This window comes from Cherax quadricarinatus, chromosome 11 (genome assembly GCF_038502225.1).
Source record: "Cherax quadricarinatus isolate ZL_2023a chromosome 11, ASM3850222v1, whole genome shotgun sequence".
Classification (NCBI taxonomy): Eukaryota; Metazoa; Arthropoda; class Malacostraca; order Decapoda; family Parastacidae; genus Cherax; species Cherax quadricarinatus.
This window is the reverse complement of record NC_091302.1, coordinates 50368870-50386441: the sequence shown is the minus strand read 5'-3', so window position 1 is coordinate 50386441 and position 17572 is coordinate 50368870. Positions and strand designations below refer to the sequence as shown.

Here is a 17572-nt window from a genome sequence, read left to right as displayed (position 1 = left end):
TGTTTTTTGACCTTGAGAAGGCGTATGATACAACTTGGAGGTATAATATTTTGGCCCAAGCCCACCCCTTAGGCCTCCAAGGCAATCTACCATCCTTCCTTAAAAACTTTTTAACTGACAGACATTTCCGTGTTCGGGTTAATAATGTGCTCTCCCCGACTTTGTCCAAGCTGAGGGTGTCCCCCAGGGATGTGTTCTGAGCACAACACTTTTTCTCCTTGCTATAATTGATTTGGCCTCTAGTCTTCCATCCAATATTTGGTCATCACTCTATGTTGATGACTTCGCTATTGCTTGTGCAGGCACTGACCGTCACCTCATTACAGTTTCTCTCCAGCATGCAGTCGACCGTGTTTCCAATTGGGCCACCACACATGGGTTTAAATTTTCCAGTACCAAAACTCACCAAATTATTTTCACTAGATGCTCTGTCATCTCCGATCATTCTTTGTACCTCTATGGCTCATGTATCCCTGAACGTGATACAGTCAGGTTTCTAGGCCTTCTCTTTGACCATAGGTTATCCTGAAAACCTCACATTACCTCTCTGAAGGCAACTTGTCACAGCTGGCTGAACCTTCTTAAAACCCTTGCTCATCTTTCATGGGGAGCTGATCGTCGAACTCTCTTTCGCCTACATTCAGCCCTCATTTTATTGAAACTCGATTGTGATCAGATCTATTCAGCGGCCTCTCCTACTACTCTCTCGAGCCTTAATCCCATCCATCACCAGGAATCACGTTTGTGCCTTGGTGCTTTTCACTCTTTCCCTATGAGAGCCTCTATGCAGAAGTGAATATTCCATCCTTGTCCGATCGCCGTGATGCCCATTGCCTTCGCTACTATGTTCGCTCTCATGATATCCGCAATCCTTCCATATATAGAATAGTCACCGATATTATTAGACATTCTTTATTTGTTCGTCGCCCCTGTTTGCTCCATCCCTTTCCTCTTCACCTACATTCGCTCTTGTCTTCCCTTCAGCTACCACCAGCTGTTCGAGTCTGTTCTTTCTCACTCCCTTGCGCGAAAGCCCAACTGCCTGTGGTAGCTTCCCGCTCTTTTTCTTGACCACTTCCGCTCTCATTCTCATGCCATCACAGTGTACACAGATGGCTCTAAGTCTTCTGATGGTGTTGGATTCGCAGCAGTGTTTCCGGACAATGTCGTGCGAGGACATTTACTATCCTCAGCTAGCATTTTTACAGCTGAATTGTATGCCATTCTTGCAGCATTTATCCATATTGCATCTATGCCTGCATCATCATTTGTGGTTGTCTCAGACTCCATTAGTGCTCTACAGGTTATACGAAAATTTGATACACCTCACCCCCTAGTCCTCTGTATCCAACTTTGGCTATGCCATATCTCTACCAAGCATAAAGATATTGTTTTTTGTTGGGTCCCTGGTCATGTTGACGTAAAGGGCAATGAACAGTCAGACACTGCTGCGCGGCCAGCAGTACATGACCTACCAGTTTTATATAGAGGTGTTCTATTTACGGACTATTTTGATGTAAAAGCTACCCACCTTCACACCCGTTGGCAACAACGTTGGTCTAATCTACTCGGTAACAAACTTCATTCTATTAAACCGAGTATGTATAGGTTACTGGCCGTCTTCTTATCAGTGTCGAGGTTGGGAGACTACTCTCTCCTGTCTTCGCATTGGCCACACTCGTCTTACTCATGGGTATCTCATGGGGAGGCATCCTGTTCCTCTCAGTGAGACATGTCAGGTTCCAGTATCGGTTAGCCACATTCTGTTAGACTGCCCTCTCTATCAACGAGCACGCAGAATTTACCTCCAACGTTGTCTTCGCTCTACTACTCTCTCTTTACCTTCCCTTCTTGCTGATGGACCTTCCTTTAATCCTGACTCTCTCATTGACTTCTTGACAACAACTGACTTACTCCACAAACTCTGATGATGATACCTTTCGCACTACCCTCAGCCCTTTCTACCTCAATCTCTTGCTACCCCCTACCCCTGCACTATCCACTGCCCCGCTGTTCTCTGTAACCTACTAATTATCCGTCTCACTTTTGCCACCTGATACCCCCACTTCCTTCCTGCCCTGCAGCGCTGTATAGCCCTTGTGGTTTAGCGCTTCTTTTTATTATAATAATAATAATTACATCCACATTGCATGGGTGTTAATGTGAGGGGTGTTAATGTTGCAGTTTAAAAACTGTAGTGTAAAGCACCCTTCTGGCAAGACAGTGATGGAGTGAATGATGGTGAAAGTTTTTCTTTTTCGGGCCACCCTGCCTTGGTGGGAATCGGCCAGTGTGATAATATAATAAAAAAATAAAAATTGCATGGATGTAGTGCGGATGACAAGAAACAGATGATTGCTGATGTTACGAATGAAAAGAAGTTGGATGTCCTGGCCCTAAGCAAAACAAAGCTGAAGGGGGTAGGGGAGTTTCGGTGGGGAGAAATAAATGGGATTAAATCTGGAATATCTGAGAAAGTTAGAGCTAAGGAAGGGGTAGCAATAATGTTGTAGATGAGTGGTTCAGAGAACCGACATGTTGTTGAATTAGACACATGTGCAACTCTTGGGTATCTTTATTGAGGAAACGTTTTGCCACACAGTGGCTTCATCAGTCCATACAAAGGAGAAACTTGAAGAACAGGAGGAGAATGAGGTAATCAGTCCCCCAGCCTTGAGTCGATGTGGTCAGTCCATCAATCTTGAATAGAATACGACATATGAGCGGAGAAACAGCTTATAAACCGTAGACAGGTGAGGGGCAGCAGTTGTAGGTGGTGTCACATTTGTCCAATGTGGAAGTAGGTCATGCCCAAGGGTTAGGCAAGTGAAGAATTCCCAAGTATTAAGATCCCAAGAAGTTGCAGTGTCTGACAGGATTGTAGATGAATGGTTCAGAGAACCGACATGTTGTTGAATTAGACACGTGTGCAACTCTTGGGTATCTTTATTGAGGAAACGTTTCGCCACACAGTGGCTTCATCAGTCCATACAAAGGAGAAACTTCCACATTGGACAAATGTGACACCACCTACAACTGCTGCCCCTCACCTGTCTACGGTTTATAAGCTGCATCTCCGCTCATATGCCGTATTCTATTCAAGATTGATGGACTGACCACATCGACTCAAGGCTGAGGGACTGATTACCTCATTCTCCTCCTGTTCTTCAAGTTTCTCCTTTGTATGGACTGATGAAGCCACTGTGTGGCAAAACGTTTCCTCAATAAAGATACCTAAGAGTTGCACATGTGTCTAATTCAACAGCAATAATGTTGAAGGATAAGTTATGGAAGGAGAAAAGAGAATATGAATGTGTAAATTCAAGAATTATGTGGATTAAAGTAAAGGCTGGATACGAAAAGTGGGTCATAATAAGCGTGTATGCACCTGGAGAAGAGAGGAATGTAGAGGAGAGAGAGAGATTTTGGGAGATGTTAAGGAAATGTATAGGAACCTTTGAACCAAGTGAGAGAGTAATTGTGGTAGGGGACCTGAATGCTAAAGTAGGAGAAACTTTTAGAGAGGGTGTGGTAGGTAAGTTTGGGGTGCCAGGTGTAAATGATAATGGAAGCCCTTTGATTGAACTTTGTATAGAAAGGGGTTTAGTTATAGGTAATACATATTTTAAGAAAAAGAGGATAAATAAGTATACAAGATATGATGTAGAGCAAAATGACAGTAGTTTGTTGGATTATGTATTAGTAGATAAGACTGTTGAGTAGACTTCAGGATGTACATGTTTATAGAGGGGCCACAGATATATCAGATCACTTTTTAGTTGTAGCTACACTGAGAGTAAAAGGTAGATGGGATACAAGGAGAATAGAAGTATCAGGGAAGAGAGAGGTGAAGGTTTATAAACTAAAAGAGGAGGCAGTTAGGGTAAGATATAAACAGCTATTGGAGGATAGATGGGCTAATGAGAGCATAGGCAATGGGGTCGAAGAGGTATGGGGTAGGTTTAAAAATGTAGTGTTAGTGTGTTTAGCAGAAGTTTGTGGTTACAGGAAAGTGGGTGTGGGAGGGAAGTGGAGCGATTGGTGGAATGGTGATGTAAAGAGAGTAGTAAGGGAGAAAAAGTTAGCATATGAGAAGTTTTTACAAAGTAGAAGTGATGCAAGGAGGGAAGAGTATATGGAGAAAAAGAGAAAGGTTAAGAGAGTGGTGAAGCAATGTAAAAAGAGAGCAAATGAGAGAGTAGGTGAGATGTTATCAACAAATTTTGTTGAAAATAAGAAAAAGTTTTGGAGTGAGATTAACAAGTTAAGGAAGCCTAGAAAACAAATGGATTTGTCAGTTAAAAATAGGAGAGGAGAGTTATTAAATGGAGAGTTAGAGGTATTGGGAAGATGGAGGGAATATTTTGAGGAATTGTTAAATGTTGATGAAGATAGGGAAACTGTGATTTCATGTATAGGGCAAAGGAGGAATAACATCTTGTAAGAGTGAGGAAGAGTCAGTTGTGAGTGTGGGGGAAGTTCATGAGGCAGTAGGTAAAAATGAAAGGGGGGTAAGGCAGCTGGGATTGATGGGATAAAGATAGAAATGTTAAAAGCAGGTGGGGATATAGTTTTCGAGTGGTTGGTGCTATTATTTCATAAAGGTATGGAAGAGGGTAAGGTACGTAAGGTACCTAGGGATTGGCAGAGAGCATGCATAGTTCCTTTGTATAAAGGCAAAGGGGACAAAAGAGAGTGCAAAAATTATAGGGGGATAAGTCTGTTGAGTATACCTGGTAAAGTGTATGGTCGAGTTATTATTGAAAGAATTAAGACTAAGACGGAGAACAGGATAGCAGATGAACAAGGAGGCTTTAGGAAAGGTAGGGGGTGTGTGGACCAGGTGTTTACAGTGAAACATATAAGTGAACAGTATTTAGATAAGGCTAAAGAGGTTTTTGTGGCATTTAGGGATTTGGAAAAGGCGTAAGACAAGGTGGTTAGGGGGGCAATGTGGCAGATGTTGCAGGTGTATGGTATAGGAGGTAGGTTACTGAAAGCAGTGAAGTTTTTACAAGGATAGTGAGGCTCAAGTTAGAGTATGTAGGAAAGAGGGAGATTATTTCCCAGTAAAAGTAGGCCTTAGACAAGGATGTGTGATGTCACCGTGGTTGTTTAATATATTTATAGATGGGGTTGTAAGAGAAGTAAATGCGAGGGTCTTGGCAAGAGGCGTGGAGTTAAAAGATAAAGAATTACACATAAAGTGGGAGTTGTGACAGTTGCTCTTTGCTGATGACACTGTGCTCTTGGGAGATTCTGAAGAGAAGTTGCAGAGGTTGGTGGATGAATTTGGTAGGGTATGTAAAAGAAGAAAATTAAAAGTGAATACAGGAAAGAGTAAGGTTATGAGGATAAAAAGATTAGATGATGAAAGATTGGATATCAGATTGGAGGGAGAGAGTATGGAGGAGGTGAATGTATTTAGATATTTGGGAGTGGACGTGTCAGCGGATGGGTCTATGAAAGATGAAGTGAATCATAAAATTGATGAGGGGAAAAGGGTGAGCGGTGCACTTAGGAGTCTGTGGAGACGAAGAACTTTGTCCTTGGAGGCAAAGAGGGGAATGTATGAGAGTATAGTTTTGCCAATGCTCTTATATGGGTGTGAAGCATGGGTGATGAATGTTGCAGCGAGGAGAAGGCTGGAGGCAGTGGAGATGTCCTGTCTGAGGGCAATATGTGGTGTGAATATAATGCAGAGAATTCGTAGTTTGGAAGTTAGGAGGAGGTGTGGGATTGCTAAAACTGTTGTCCAGAGGGCTGAAGAAGGGTTGTTGAGGTGGTTCGGACATGTAGAGAGAATGGAGAGAAACAGAATGACTTCAAGAGTGTATCAGTCTGTAGCAGAAGGAAGGCGGGGTAGGGGTCGGCCTAGGAATGGTTGGAGGGAGGGGGTAAAGGAGGTTTTGTGTGCAAGGGGCTTGGACTTCCAGCAGGCATGCATGAGCATGTTTGATAGGAGTGAATGGAGACAAATGTTTTTTAATGCTTGATGTGCTGTTGGAGTGTGAGCAAAGTAACATTTATGAAGGGGTTCAGGGAAACCGGCAGGCTGGACTTGAGTCCTGGAGATGGGAAGTACAGTGCCTGCACTCTGAAGGAGGGGTGTTAATGTTGCAGTTTAAAAACTGTAGTGTAAAGCACCCTTCTGGCAAGACAGTGATGGAGTGAATGATGGTGAAAGTTTTTCTTTTTTGGGCCACCCTGCCTTGGTGGGAATCGGCCAGTGTGCTAATAAAATAAAAAAATAATAATAATGGTACGCAGTTTGAAACATGGGGCACATTCGATACTCAAGATAAAATTGGCATGAAAAAGAAAGGTCGAAACTCAAAGCGTTCAATAGTTGATGCATTCAAAACTTGGAGTTACACTGTAAATCCATTCTCGATGATGAAGAGAGAATGTGGGGGTTTTGGTATTCTATTAGAAGTCATTTTGTCAGTCAGGGAGTTTTATCAATTCATGAAATGATAAAGTCCTTGGTGGATGAAATGTTTTCTAATAAAATACCATACATCACACATCGTCATTTTATTTCTGTTTTATTTTTGATTATACATCTGAACTTCCAGGTCTTATTGCTCATGAAAAACCCCTCAAGAGGGGTTTTCTTGAGGGGTTAGCCATCCCTGCCCATGAATGTAATGATAATAGTCATAGTTAAAAATAAATATATGAACCCTATTTAGCTATGTATTGTATAGCACAGTAGACCGTCATTTAACACGAATATATTTGGCACGATTGAAAAATTGAGGCACAATTTTATACAACACTTTGTAAAATTAACTGTACGAGGTTCTGATTTTGGGCGCGAAAAAAATTTCCCCAGCTCAGGCTGCCACCTTGTTGTGGGACAGCACATAAGAATGAGGTAAATGTGACTTTTGTGTGATGACTGACTGACTGACTGACTTACTGACTGACTGACTTACTGACTGACTGACTTGCTGACTGTATTACTAACTTGACTGACTGACTTATTGACTTGACTGACTAACTTACTAAATTGACTGATTTACCGACTTCACTTAGTTACCCTTTTTCACTGAAAAGGACCCTGAAACGGCGTCTAGAGCAGCTGATGCCTTACCGTATGTTGTATAATGTACTGCTGAGTAAAATAGAACAGAAATCCATTACAGAATTTATGCACACTTGAGTACAACCATTGACTTGAGTACCAGAACCTCTACCATCCACCTCAGCCCAGTAGGGCCACAGCATAACTCTTCACTCTCCACAACCATCAACAAACACCAGCACCTACAATTTAAAGTAAGAAATACTATTTTTTCTGTGGTATTTGTAATCTTAAGCAGTGAAAGCAACATAATACATCATGACATTGAGCTAATATAACATATTCACTTTCATTTTTGTAAGATCTGTTGGTCTAAAAAAAAAAAAAGTTGTTTGGCTTTTTGGGGACTCTTAGGAATGTAACCCTATTTTTCCCATAAGTTCTTCAGTTCATCTAACATGGCTTTTACCTAACAGAGCATTTTCAGGAACATAACTACCATGTTAAATGACGGTCTACAGTACAGTACAGGGGTCAATGCCCTTGCGGCCTGGTTTGTGATCAAGCCTCACGGTGGATCAGGGCCTGATCAACCAGGCTTAGAGCCTCATTTATCCTCATTTTCTCATCATTATTATATTCACACATTGCGCTTAACCTGTGTAGGTCACAAAGCACTCAAAGGGCTGAAGGGTCCTTATTCTCTTAATTTCAGCTCCTATCATAACAAGCTACTCTTGCCTATAAATTGGCTAATATACAGCCTCTCTTCACTTAGCGACATACCTGTTTACCAATGCCTCGGACTTACGATGGGCTCTCTGACCAGTATTTATACCTAAATAATGTATATTTGAGCTGATGTCCTCTATTCTGTTTATTTCAATATACACAGTACACTACTGTATAAACATTTAAAAATATACCAGAAATGTGACAAATGGTGCAAAGGTGACATTAAAACAGTATCAAAGATGGTTGACACAAACCCACTACGATTATAGTATGCTCCTCACTTAGTGATGAATTCGTTTAACAATGTGGTCTTTGGAATGGAACTCCGTCGTTAAGTGAGGAGAGGCTGTATAAGTACGTGGTACACATCACAACTTACATCAACAGATATACAAATAACCCGCACATAAAAGAGAGAAGCTTACGACGACGTTTCAGTCCGACTTGGACCATTGACAAAGTCACCAGTGACTTTGTCAATGGTCCAAGTCGGACCGAAACGTTGTTGCAAGCTTCTCTCTCTTATGTGCAGGTTATTTGTGTATCGTTCCAGTCACGGTATTGTGCCTTTTTTGTTATTTAGTTAGTTACATCAACAGACATTTAACATAGAAAGGCAAACTATAGCATTCTTCGAGTGTCTATTAAATTATGTACAGTATATCAGCAGTATTACTACTACTCAAAGCAAATAAGAATTGGTTGATTGGGTTAAGAGACAAAATTGTCAAAATGGGACTGTAGTCTCCTTTCCTATATTTTTGAGATTCTTCATTAAATCCTGTTTTTCTTTTTTCCTAACAGAGGATCATGACCTGGCTGATGGTTTAGCAGAGCTTGATTTTGCCACAAGACATTCATCAAGTGGTTCGGAGGACACCTCATTTCATGAAAATTTAAATTCCAACTTTTCTTTTGGAAACTAGAAATGGTGAGCTAGTGTTGACTACAGGAGGGCCCTGATTATACAGCAAGTTAGGTTCTGAGCTGCTGCTGTAAAACAAAAACCACTGTAAAGTGAGTTTTTTTTTCTTTCAAATGCATGTAAAAGCCTGAAAACATGTTTACACTATCATTATGTGAGCAGTAGAACCCCAGTGGAAGTAAGTTACTCGGACTTTTTTGGGTTATCCTAGGTACTTTACACGTATGCTGCTATGTATGATAATCTATGTAACTGTATTTGTGTATACCTGAATAAACTTTACTTATTTACTTACTTAATAGAGATAGGCCTAATAACTGCATATACAGCACACACATTACTTACCTTAAAATATTTTCGTCTTTAGCTTATAGTGGTGAATATATTTATTGTAGAAAGTCTGAATAAATGAAGAATGGGTATAATTAAAAACCTTTGCATTAGTAAAACTCTCTAAGACAGGGCCCATTTTTTTTTTTTAACACATCTGCCATCTCCCACTGAGACAGGGTGACCCAGAAAAGCAACACTTTCACCATCATTCAGTATAATCACTGTCTTTGCAGAGCCAGTATTCCAAGCCCCTTCTCTAAAGTGCAGACATTGTGCCTCCCACCTCTAGGACTCAAGTTCAGCTAATCGGTTTTCCTGAATCCCTTCACAAAATATTACTTTGCTCACACTCCAACAGATCGTCAGGTCCCAAAGGCCATTTGTCTCCATTCACTCCTATCTAACATGCTCACACACATGCCTGCTTCAAGTCCAGGTTCCTTGCACGCAAAACCTCTTTTACCCCCTCCCTTCATCCTTTCCTAGGATGACCCCTGTCCCTCCTCCCCTCTACTACAAATTTATACACCCTCCAAATCATTCTATTTTGCTCCATCCTCTCTAAATGATCGAACCACCTCAATAACCCCTTTTCAGCCCTCTGAATAATGCTTTTTGTAACTCCACACCTCCTCCTAATTTCCACACTGCGAATTCTCTGCATAATATTTACACCACACATTGCCACATCTTCACTACCTCTAGCCTCCTCCTTGCTGCAGCATTTACAACTTATGCTTAACACCCACGTAAGAGTGTTGGTACCACTATTCTCTCGTACATTCCCTTCTTTGCCTCCATGGATAACGTTCTTTACACCTCATCTGTGTATCTCACTGTAATGTACAGGTGTCCTTGCTTAAAGCAACAGATGTGTTCCTGACCCACAAAGCAACCCTAATGGGACTAGTTCTTAGATTTTGTAAATTCAACATTTCTTGACCAGCAATTATCAGAAAATGAGCTTACATTATTATTATACTACTAATAATCAAATAGTGTTAAATCTGAATGGGTCATACAGCACTTGAGCTTAATGCATGCACCAATGGTCACATACAAAAAGAAAAGAAAGAATTTGGTCAAAAAATTTCAGTCATAATGCCTATATTATTATAATAATTATTATCCAGAAAGCTGAGGAGAGGTAACTGAGGTGGGTTGGACATTTAGAAAGGATAGAGCACAATAGGATGACTTGGAAGGTTCATAAATCTGAAGTGGAGGTGGGTAGAGATTGTCCTAGGAAAGGTTGAAGAGGGGGTAAAGGAAGTTTTGTATGTGAAGGTCTTGGACATCCAACAGGCATGTGTGTGTGTTAGATAGGAGTAAGTAGAAACAAGTTCTTTTTATGACTTGATGTGTTGGTGTAGTATGAGCCAAGTAACTCTCATAAGGGAAACCAATTGGCCAGACTCAAGTCCTGGAGTTGGAAAGTACATTACCAGCACTCTGAAGGAGAGGTGGGAATACTGTAGTTTGGAGGGGCATCTGAACTGTAGTACTGGTGCACCTCTGGCAAGATAGTGATCGAGTGAGTAATTGTGAAAGTATTTTCTTTTTTGGGTCACTCTACTTCAGTAGGAGATGGCTGGTATGTTAAAAAAAAAAAGATTATGGGGCATGATAAAACCATCATAATGGCTATCTTAGTATTATTATTACTATAAATATGGGGGGCACTAAAACCATCATAATGTCTGTATACAAATAACCCACACATAGGAGAGAGAAACTGATGACATTTCAGTCCAACTTGGACCATTTTCAAGATAGTGTGTGACTTGTAAATGGTCCATATAGGACCAAAATGTCCTCATAAGCTTCTGTCTCCTGTGTGCAGGTTGTGTTTTTTGGTCCAGTCGCAGTATAGTGCCTTTTTGTTCATGCCTATAAAATAAAATTTTTTTTTTTTCCAAAAAATTACAAGTACCCCAGAAAGGCACTAAATGGCTATGTGCTAAACATAAATGCAGTTAGGAAAAAATGAAGAGAAAAAAAATGAAATCATGATCCACATCCCTTTTACCCTCCCTCCTATATCAACTAGCCATTCTTTTTCTTGATTGAAGTGTACATGTCATAAACCTTTGATATACCTTTAATAAGTTCCAAGTTCTACTCTGGGAGCCCAGCCATGGGCCAGGCTCATCTGGTGCTTGCCTGGTCAAATAGGCTGTTGCTGCTGCCCCACATATCCATCACAGCCTGGTTGATCTGGCACCCATAGTCTTGATTCTGTAACAGTACAACCCAGCTTTGTCTGATAGGGTATCCATTTTCTTTTGACTTGCCAAAAGACACATTAAACCGAAAACCAACCATAGGATTCTGTTCAAAATATGCTCATTGGATTTCTTGTGACCAAATCATTTATTTCTAATGTTTGTCTATATAGTAGGACCCCTGTATCCATGGATTCTGTATCCACTGTTTACTGTGGCCCAAAAATAACCCTTATTTTGCTTAATAATGGCCCCAAAGTGCAAAAGTGGTGATGCTGACAGTTCTTCAAAGTCTAAGCCGTGAAATGCTTCCCATCAGTGAAAAAGTGATAATTCTAGACTTATTTTGCTTAATTTATCAATTCAACTTTATCATAGGTATGTATGTAAAGGAAAAATGACTTGTATATAGGGTTCACTACTGTCCATGGTAGGTCTTGGATTATATACCCTGTTGATATGGGGGGACTACTGTATAAACCAGTTGATAGGATGAGCGAGTTAACACCACAGTGAATTACTGGTAGAAATGGGGTGACCATATAAAATTGAATTAGCAAAACGTAAACCACATACAGCGAGAAAAATCCATACATGCATTTATTTTTGTGTAAAAACACGTATGACTCAAAACCACTTCCAGAAACATATTAATTTTATTGGCATGAAAAACAGTGGGATAACTTTGGGCTCTATTTTATGAATTAATTCACAAAAGGACAAAAAATTAAGAGGAGTATACTTACAAATATGTACTGCACATCAGTGTTTAAGTACTGTATGTACATATAAAATTTCAGATCATGAAGCTGACAGACATTTTATGTTTTTCCTTAAAACACACTGGCCATGTCCCACCAAAGTAAGATGATCCAAGAAAGGAAACACAGTCACCATCATTCATTCCATAGCTCTTGCCAGAAGTGTGCAGGCAGCCTGTTATTGAAAATATTTTGATTGCTTGGCATACTGTGAATGTTACTAAGGATACTTCTGTCTATTTGTATTTTGCCCAAATCCATAATAGTACTGTATTGTATATGGATTTAGTATAAGTATTATATTGATTTATGTTTTAGTGTAATACTGTTGTTTTTATATTTGGCTGTTGTGGCAATCAGTTATTTATCATGGAAAATACATTAGTTGTGAAAACCAATTGTTAATCACAAAAATTAGTCTGTATTTTATAACAATGTATATTTTTTTTTTAACATGCCGACCATCTCCAACCGAGGCAAGTGACCAGAAAAAGAAGTAACGCTTTCGTGAAGTTTTTCTTTTTACATTTGGTAATGTATACAGGAGAAGGGGTAACTAGCCCCTTGCTGCCAGCATTTTAGTCACCTCTTATGACACTCATGGCTTATGGAGAAAGGATTCTTCTCCACTTCACCATGGAGAATACAGTATATGCATATAATTATTAGCACTAGGTTACACCTTATGTCATTAGTTGATAATGAGAATAAACACCTGCAAAATGCGGTGCCTTCAACATTTTTTTTTATATACCTCATCCTACTTTTAAGAGTTTATATTTTTATTTAACATAGAGTATACTGTGCACTCAGATGAAGGCTTAATTACTAAAAATAGTTGGAAAATTCTGTAAAATGTTTAATGAACATACCCGCTGAATTAAGTAGTAATAACCAAACATGTATGTTTGCATAGTTTATTTTCAATTCATGAAAAACTTCACATTATTATTATATTCACAAAGTTCTACTAAATTCACAAGAAGGCATATATCTGTAGATTCAAAAAATGATATAATGACAAAAGCTCAAAATAGTTTTAAGAGCTGATGCATATTGTGCCTAAAAGCTTAACTACCCTGTTTTACCATTTACCTCTGAAATTCTACAAATTTCAGAAATTCCTTTATGAAATAAAACTGATATGATTCATCTCAAATTTACAAATAATTCAAGTTTGACTCACATAATGCAGTGCCAGGCCATAGGTAAATCCTAAATAATGTTTTAATAACAAGAAGTTATACCACTAAGCACAGGAAGTCATGTTTACCTCAGATAATTCAACAGTTATGCTAAGGAATTTATAGAAGGCAAAGATATCAATATGAAGAGAATAAAGAATAGAGGCAATAGCAGTAATAGAAGAGTAAGGAGACAAACAGAAAAAAGGGATGGAGAAGGAAGAAGTTTGCAGGGAAAACAAGAGGAAAAAAAGGTGGAAAGAATGGAGGGAAGAAGATGGCAGAGAAAGATAAAGGGGAAAGGAAGAAAAAGAATGATGATTTTTTTTATCTACTGTATGTATACAGAATCTACTCTTATCATTTGCCCACTCTGAAAATTCCCTCTATTAGTACAAGTGAAGCATATATATTTTTTTTTTATAAAAATGTTAATTAACTCTTCTAAAATTCCTTACATCAACTGTATTATCAAATGGGTAACTTTTTTTTTTATCATTCTGCACTCTAGAACACTATAATGTCAATAATATATACCAGTACAGTATTGCATAAAAAACAATGACAGTTTTGACACAAGTCAACTTTGCCTAAAAAATGCAAGTAAATACAACACTTCTCAGCCTTTCTATCAATCACCAATATTCTGAGGTTGACAAAAGCAGAATGTTTCTCTTTTGCTTTAAATATGAGGCATGCAAAAACAGCATGTGTCAGAATTCTTCAACTGAATTTTGTCTCAATTTTCTACCTTCCTGAATAAATAAAATTAGAAAATGGCTTCATAGAAGTCTACAGCTTATTTAGATTAAGTATTACCCCAAGGATATAAAAAAAAAAAAAAAAAGCTCTTATTACTTCAAAAATCTCACACGAAGTAAAAATCTTTGTCTAATCCTCCCTTTCTTATGTCCAAGCAGAAGTTGGGAAAACACATTAAATGCTAAAACAATTTTTTTTTAATTATCTTCAAACACTACCATTTCCTCTAAATATATGAGAATCTTTAAATGGTTTACAAAATAAGAATATCCTGAGAAATAAAATAACGGAGCCAATTGTACGGGATGTTCATTAGCTTCTCTGATATGCTTAACCTTTTAAATTGTTATATAAAAAATCAAAAAGAATAACACACATACATAGTTAGCTGTATCTAATATGACAAATTCTACTTGCATCGTCTTAAAATTATTGAACTATGACACTATTATGAAATGAACTCATATAATGATAGCCCCCCCTCCTGATGATCTATCAGGGATCCTTTCAAGGAAGGGATGCCTTGATCCTGGTGAAGGGTTCTTGATTCAAGGAAGTGGAGCTGTCCTCCCCTTAAATGAAACCTGATTACCTCCAAGGCACTGTTTGATCCAAATGAAGCACTTCCCATAAGTATAACATAAATGACAATAATAATAATAATAATTAATTACAAGACTTCCTCCTGTGTACTTACAGGTTCAGAACACCTGTAGAGGTTTGCTATTTCAGTCCCATTCTTAAGAGATATTAATATTAGTAATGAGTACATATTTTTTTTAGTATTAAGAATCACATCACACTTGATTAATTCATTCACTTTAATTTCGTTACACCAGGTCTATAGAAAAGCCATACAGATACAGTAAATGAACAAAAGCTTGCTGAAACCATTACTGTACTAGGTAAATTTAAAGTAAGAAACATTGTAAAGAAAATCTACCACACTGTTGTATTTAATACTGTACATATCTCATAGTGCTAAACTGGTGTGGGTCATTCAGCTATATTGTATTATATATTATAGGCAAAACAAAAAAGTAAATATAGTACAGCCTCTCCTCACTTGGCAACATACTCATTTACTGACGACTTGGACTTATGACGTGCTCTTTGACCAGCATGCATACCTAAATGATGTGTATTAGAGCTGATTTCCTCTATTTTATTTATTACAATATACAGTACACTACTTTATAAACATTTAAAAATACACCAGAAATGTTATGAATGGTGCAAAGGTGACATTAAAATCAAATCAGAAATGATTGACACAAACCCCACTGCCATTATACTAGTATGCTCCTCAATGACGAATTCATTTACTGATGTGGTCTTAGGAACGGAACTCCATTGTTAAGTGAGAAGAGGCTGCATTCTGTTTATTACAATAAACAGTAAACTACTCTATAAACATTTAAAAGTATACTAAAAATGTTATAAATGGTGCAAAGGTAACATTAAAACAATATCAAAGATGGTTGACACAAACCCACTACCATTATAGTATGCTCTTCATTTAGCGATGAATTTGTTTACCAAAGTGGTCTTAGGAACGGAACTCTGTCATTGAGGAGAGGCTGTATTGTAACAAGAATGTGGCAGCATATGGATTAGGTTAATGAACACAGATGCAACTAATGTAACATTATATTGTGGCAATGTTTTACTCTCCAGGAGCTTATGTTAAGCAGTTACTGGAAAGCAAAACATTGCCACAATAAGATGTCACATTAGTTGCATCTGTGTCCATTTACCTAACATTTTGTCAGTAATTCTACCATTATTACTAGCATATGGGCTGTTTGTCAAAACTTAGACATTTAAATAAATTATAAAAAACTAAATACCAAAGGCTGGACACTTAATAGGTTAGTTCTCATCTTGTGGCTGCAAATATATACAGAAATAACATAGTGTATTACTACTGTAAATCCTCGTCCAAGACTAGGGAGAAATAATGAGGGATGTTTTAAACGTACTGCAGAAATTTTGATTCTAATTAAATGATTATTTCTGAAATTTAAAATTTAGAAGAATAAAGATGAATGATTTAAGTACAAACTAGTACCACAGCAATATTTTTTTTAACAAGAGCTACAGCAAAATTCAAAGCTGCTACAATAGATTTTGAAAATGGCTTTATTGCTGAAAAAGTATTATATCTTCCTAGTTTAAAAACCTGTGTATTTACTAGGATTACAATATAGTACAGTGGAACCCTGGTTTTCATCCTTAATCCATTCCAGAAAGCTGGTCGAAATCCGAAACAGACGAAAACCAAAGTAATATTTCCCATAAGGAATAATGTAAATCCAATTAATCCGTTCCAGACACCCAAAAATATTAACAAAAAATATATTTTATAAAGAATAACTATAGTTTTACATACAGAAAACAATGAGAAATAAATATAAAGCACTAATTTTAATGGATAAATGAACATTGGCATATTCTTTACGAGATCCGCATGCAACTGCCTTGCCTTTTCACAAATTATCGCCTCCACAACACTATCTCCCGCTAACTGTTTTTTGTTGATCCACACTAACAACAACAACTCAACATCTTTGATTGTTTGCCATCACTACCACCCTCTACCACATCACTACCACCCTCTACCACCAATGCACAGAGTATTGTTCACTGAATGAGAGACAGAGGCAAATTGAGTCAGGTATGTGTGAGCGGCGGCGGCCCGGGCGGGCAGATGCATCTGATACAGATGATTTCTAAGCGGATGCATGAAACCTGGGGTAAAAATTTGCCGAAAAAAGTTGTCGAAATCCAAATTGTACGATATCAGGACCAGACAAAAACCAGGGTTCCACTATATATACGTATTTGTATTTCATTGCGCCTGTACAATATCTACTTTAGCTTTTTTCCACATTATTATATTTAGGGGCAAGCAATAAATCTGCAAGAGTTATACAGCACCTGGGAAATGGGAGGTAATGAGGTTATATCCAAGGGGTTCCTCACTAGCACCAAGGAACCTTACTTAACAGGTCATTTTTTTCCCATAAATTTCAAAATGGTCTTCATTATAAAATAGCCAGGGACCCCTGTGTTACAATGTAGTATAAAAATGGAATGTTTAAATGGCCAACTCAATGCATAATAATAACTTTTGTATGCAATTCCTACAGCTGAACTTCTATTCAGAATAATTTTATATTCTCGGGATACAGAAAATGCAATTTACATTACAGTATAAAGTACATTACACTTCTTACAAGAAAAACTATGCTCAACAAATAAAGTATTTTAACATTACTACGTATAGAATAATTCAAATGATGAGGGCAGAAGAAAGTGCCTAAGCACACTCCTTATAATAGGTCTATACAATACACATATGTACCTTCTTTGGGTTACCCTTCCTTGGTGAAAACTGCTGGCATTAAAAAAATACATACATGCATAGATATACAGTATGTATATGTATGTATGTAAAAGTTACTCCAATAGTTTTCTTGACACTACTTACATCCAAACACATTTGTACCAGCAAAGTTGAATAAGGGATTGAATATAAACTGTTAGTCTGCAAAAGAATATATACTGAATGGTAGATATTGTATATCACCAAGATCATGCACCCTTTACTAACA

The 17572-nt window shown here is 38.0% G+C and overlaps 1 protein-coding gene across 1 annotated transcript in view; it reads left to right on the top strand.

Moving 5' to 3' along the window:
- Nucleotides 1-8879, top strand: part of LOC128687561 (cadherin-AgCad1) — a 107352-nt gene extending 98473 nt beyond the window's left edge. The window contains exon 39 of the mRNA XM_070084114.1: nt 8570-8879. Within this exon, the coding sequence (XP_069940215.1) occupies nt 8570-8691 (122 nt within the window). The 3' untranslated portion in view covers nt 8692-8879. The remainder of the gene's footprint in view (nt 1-8569) is intronic.
- The last annotated feature ends 8693 nt before the right edge of the window (nt 8880-17572 follow it).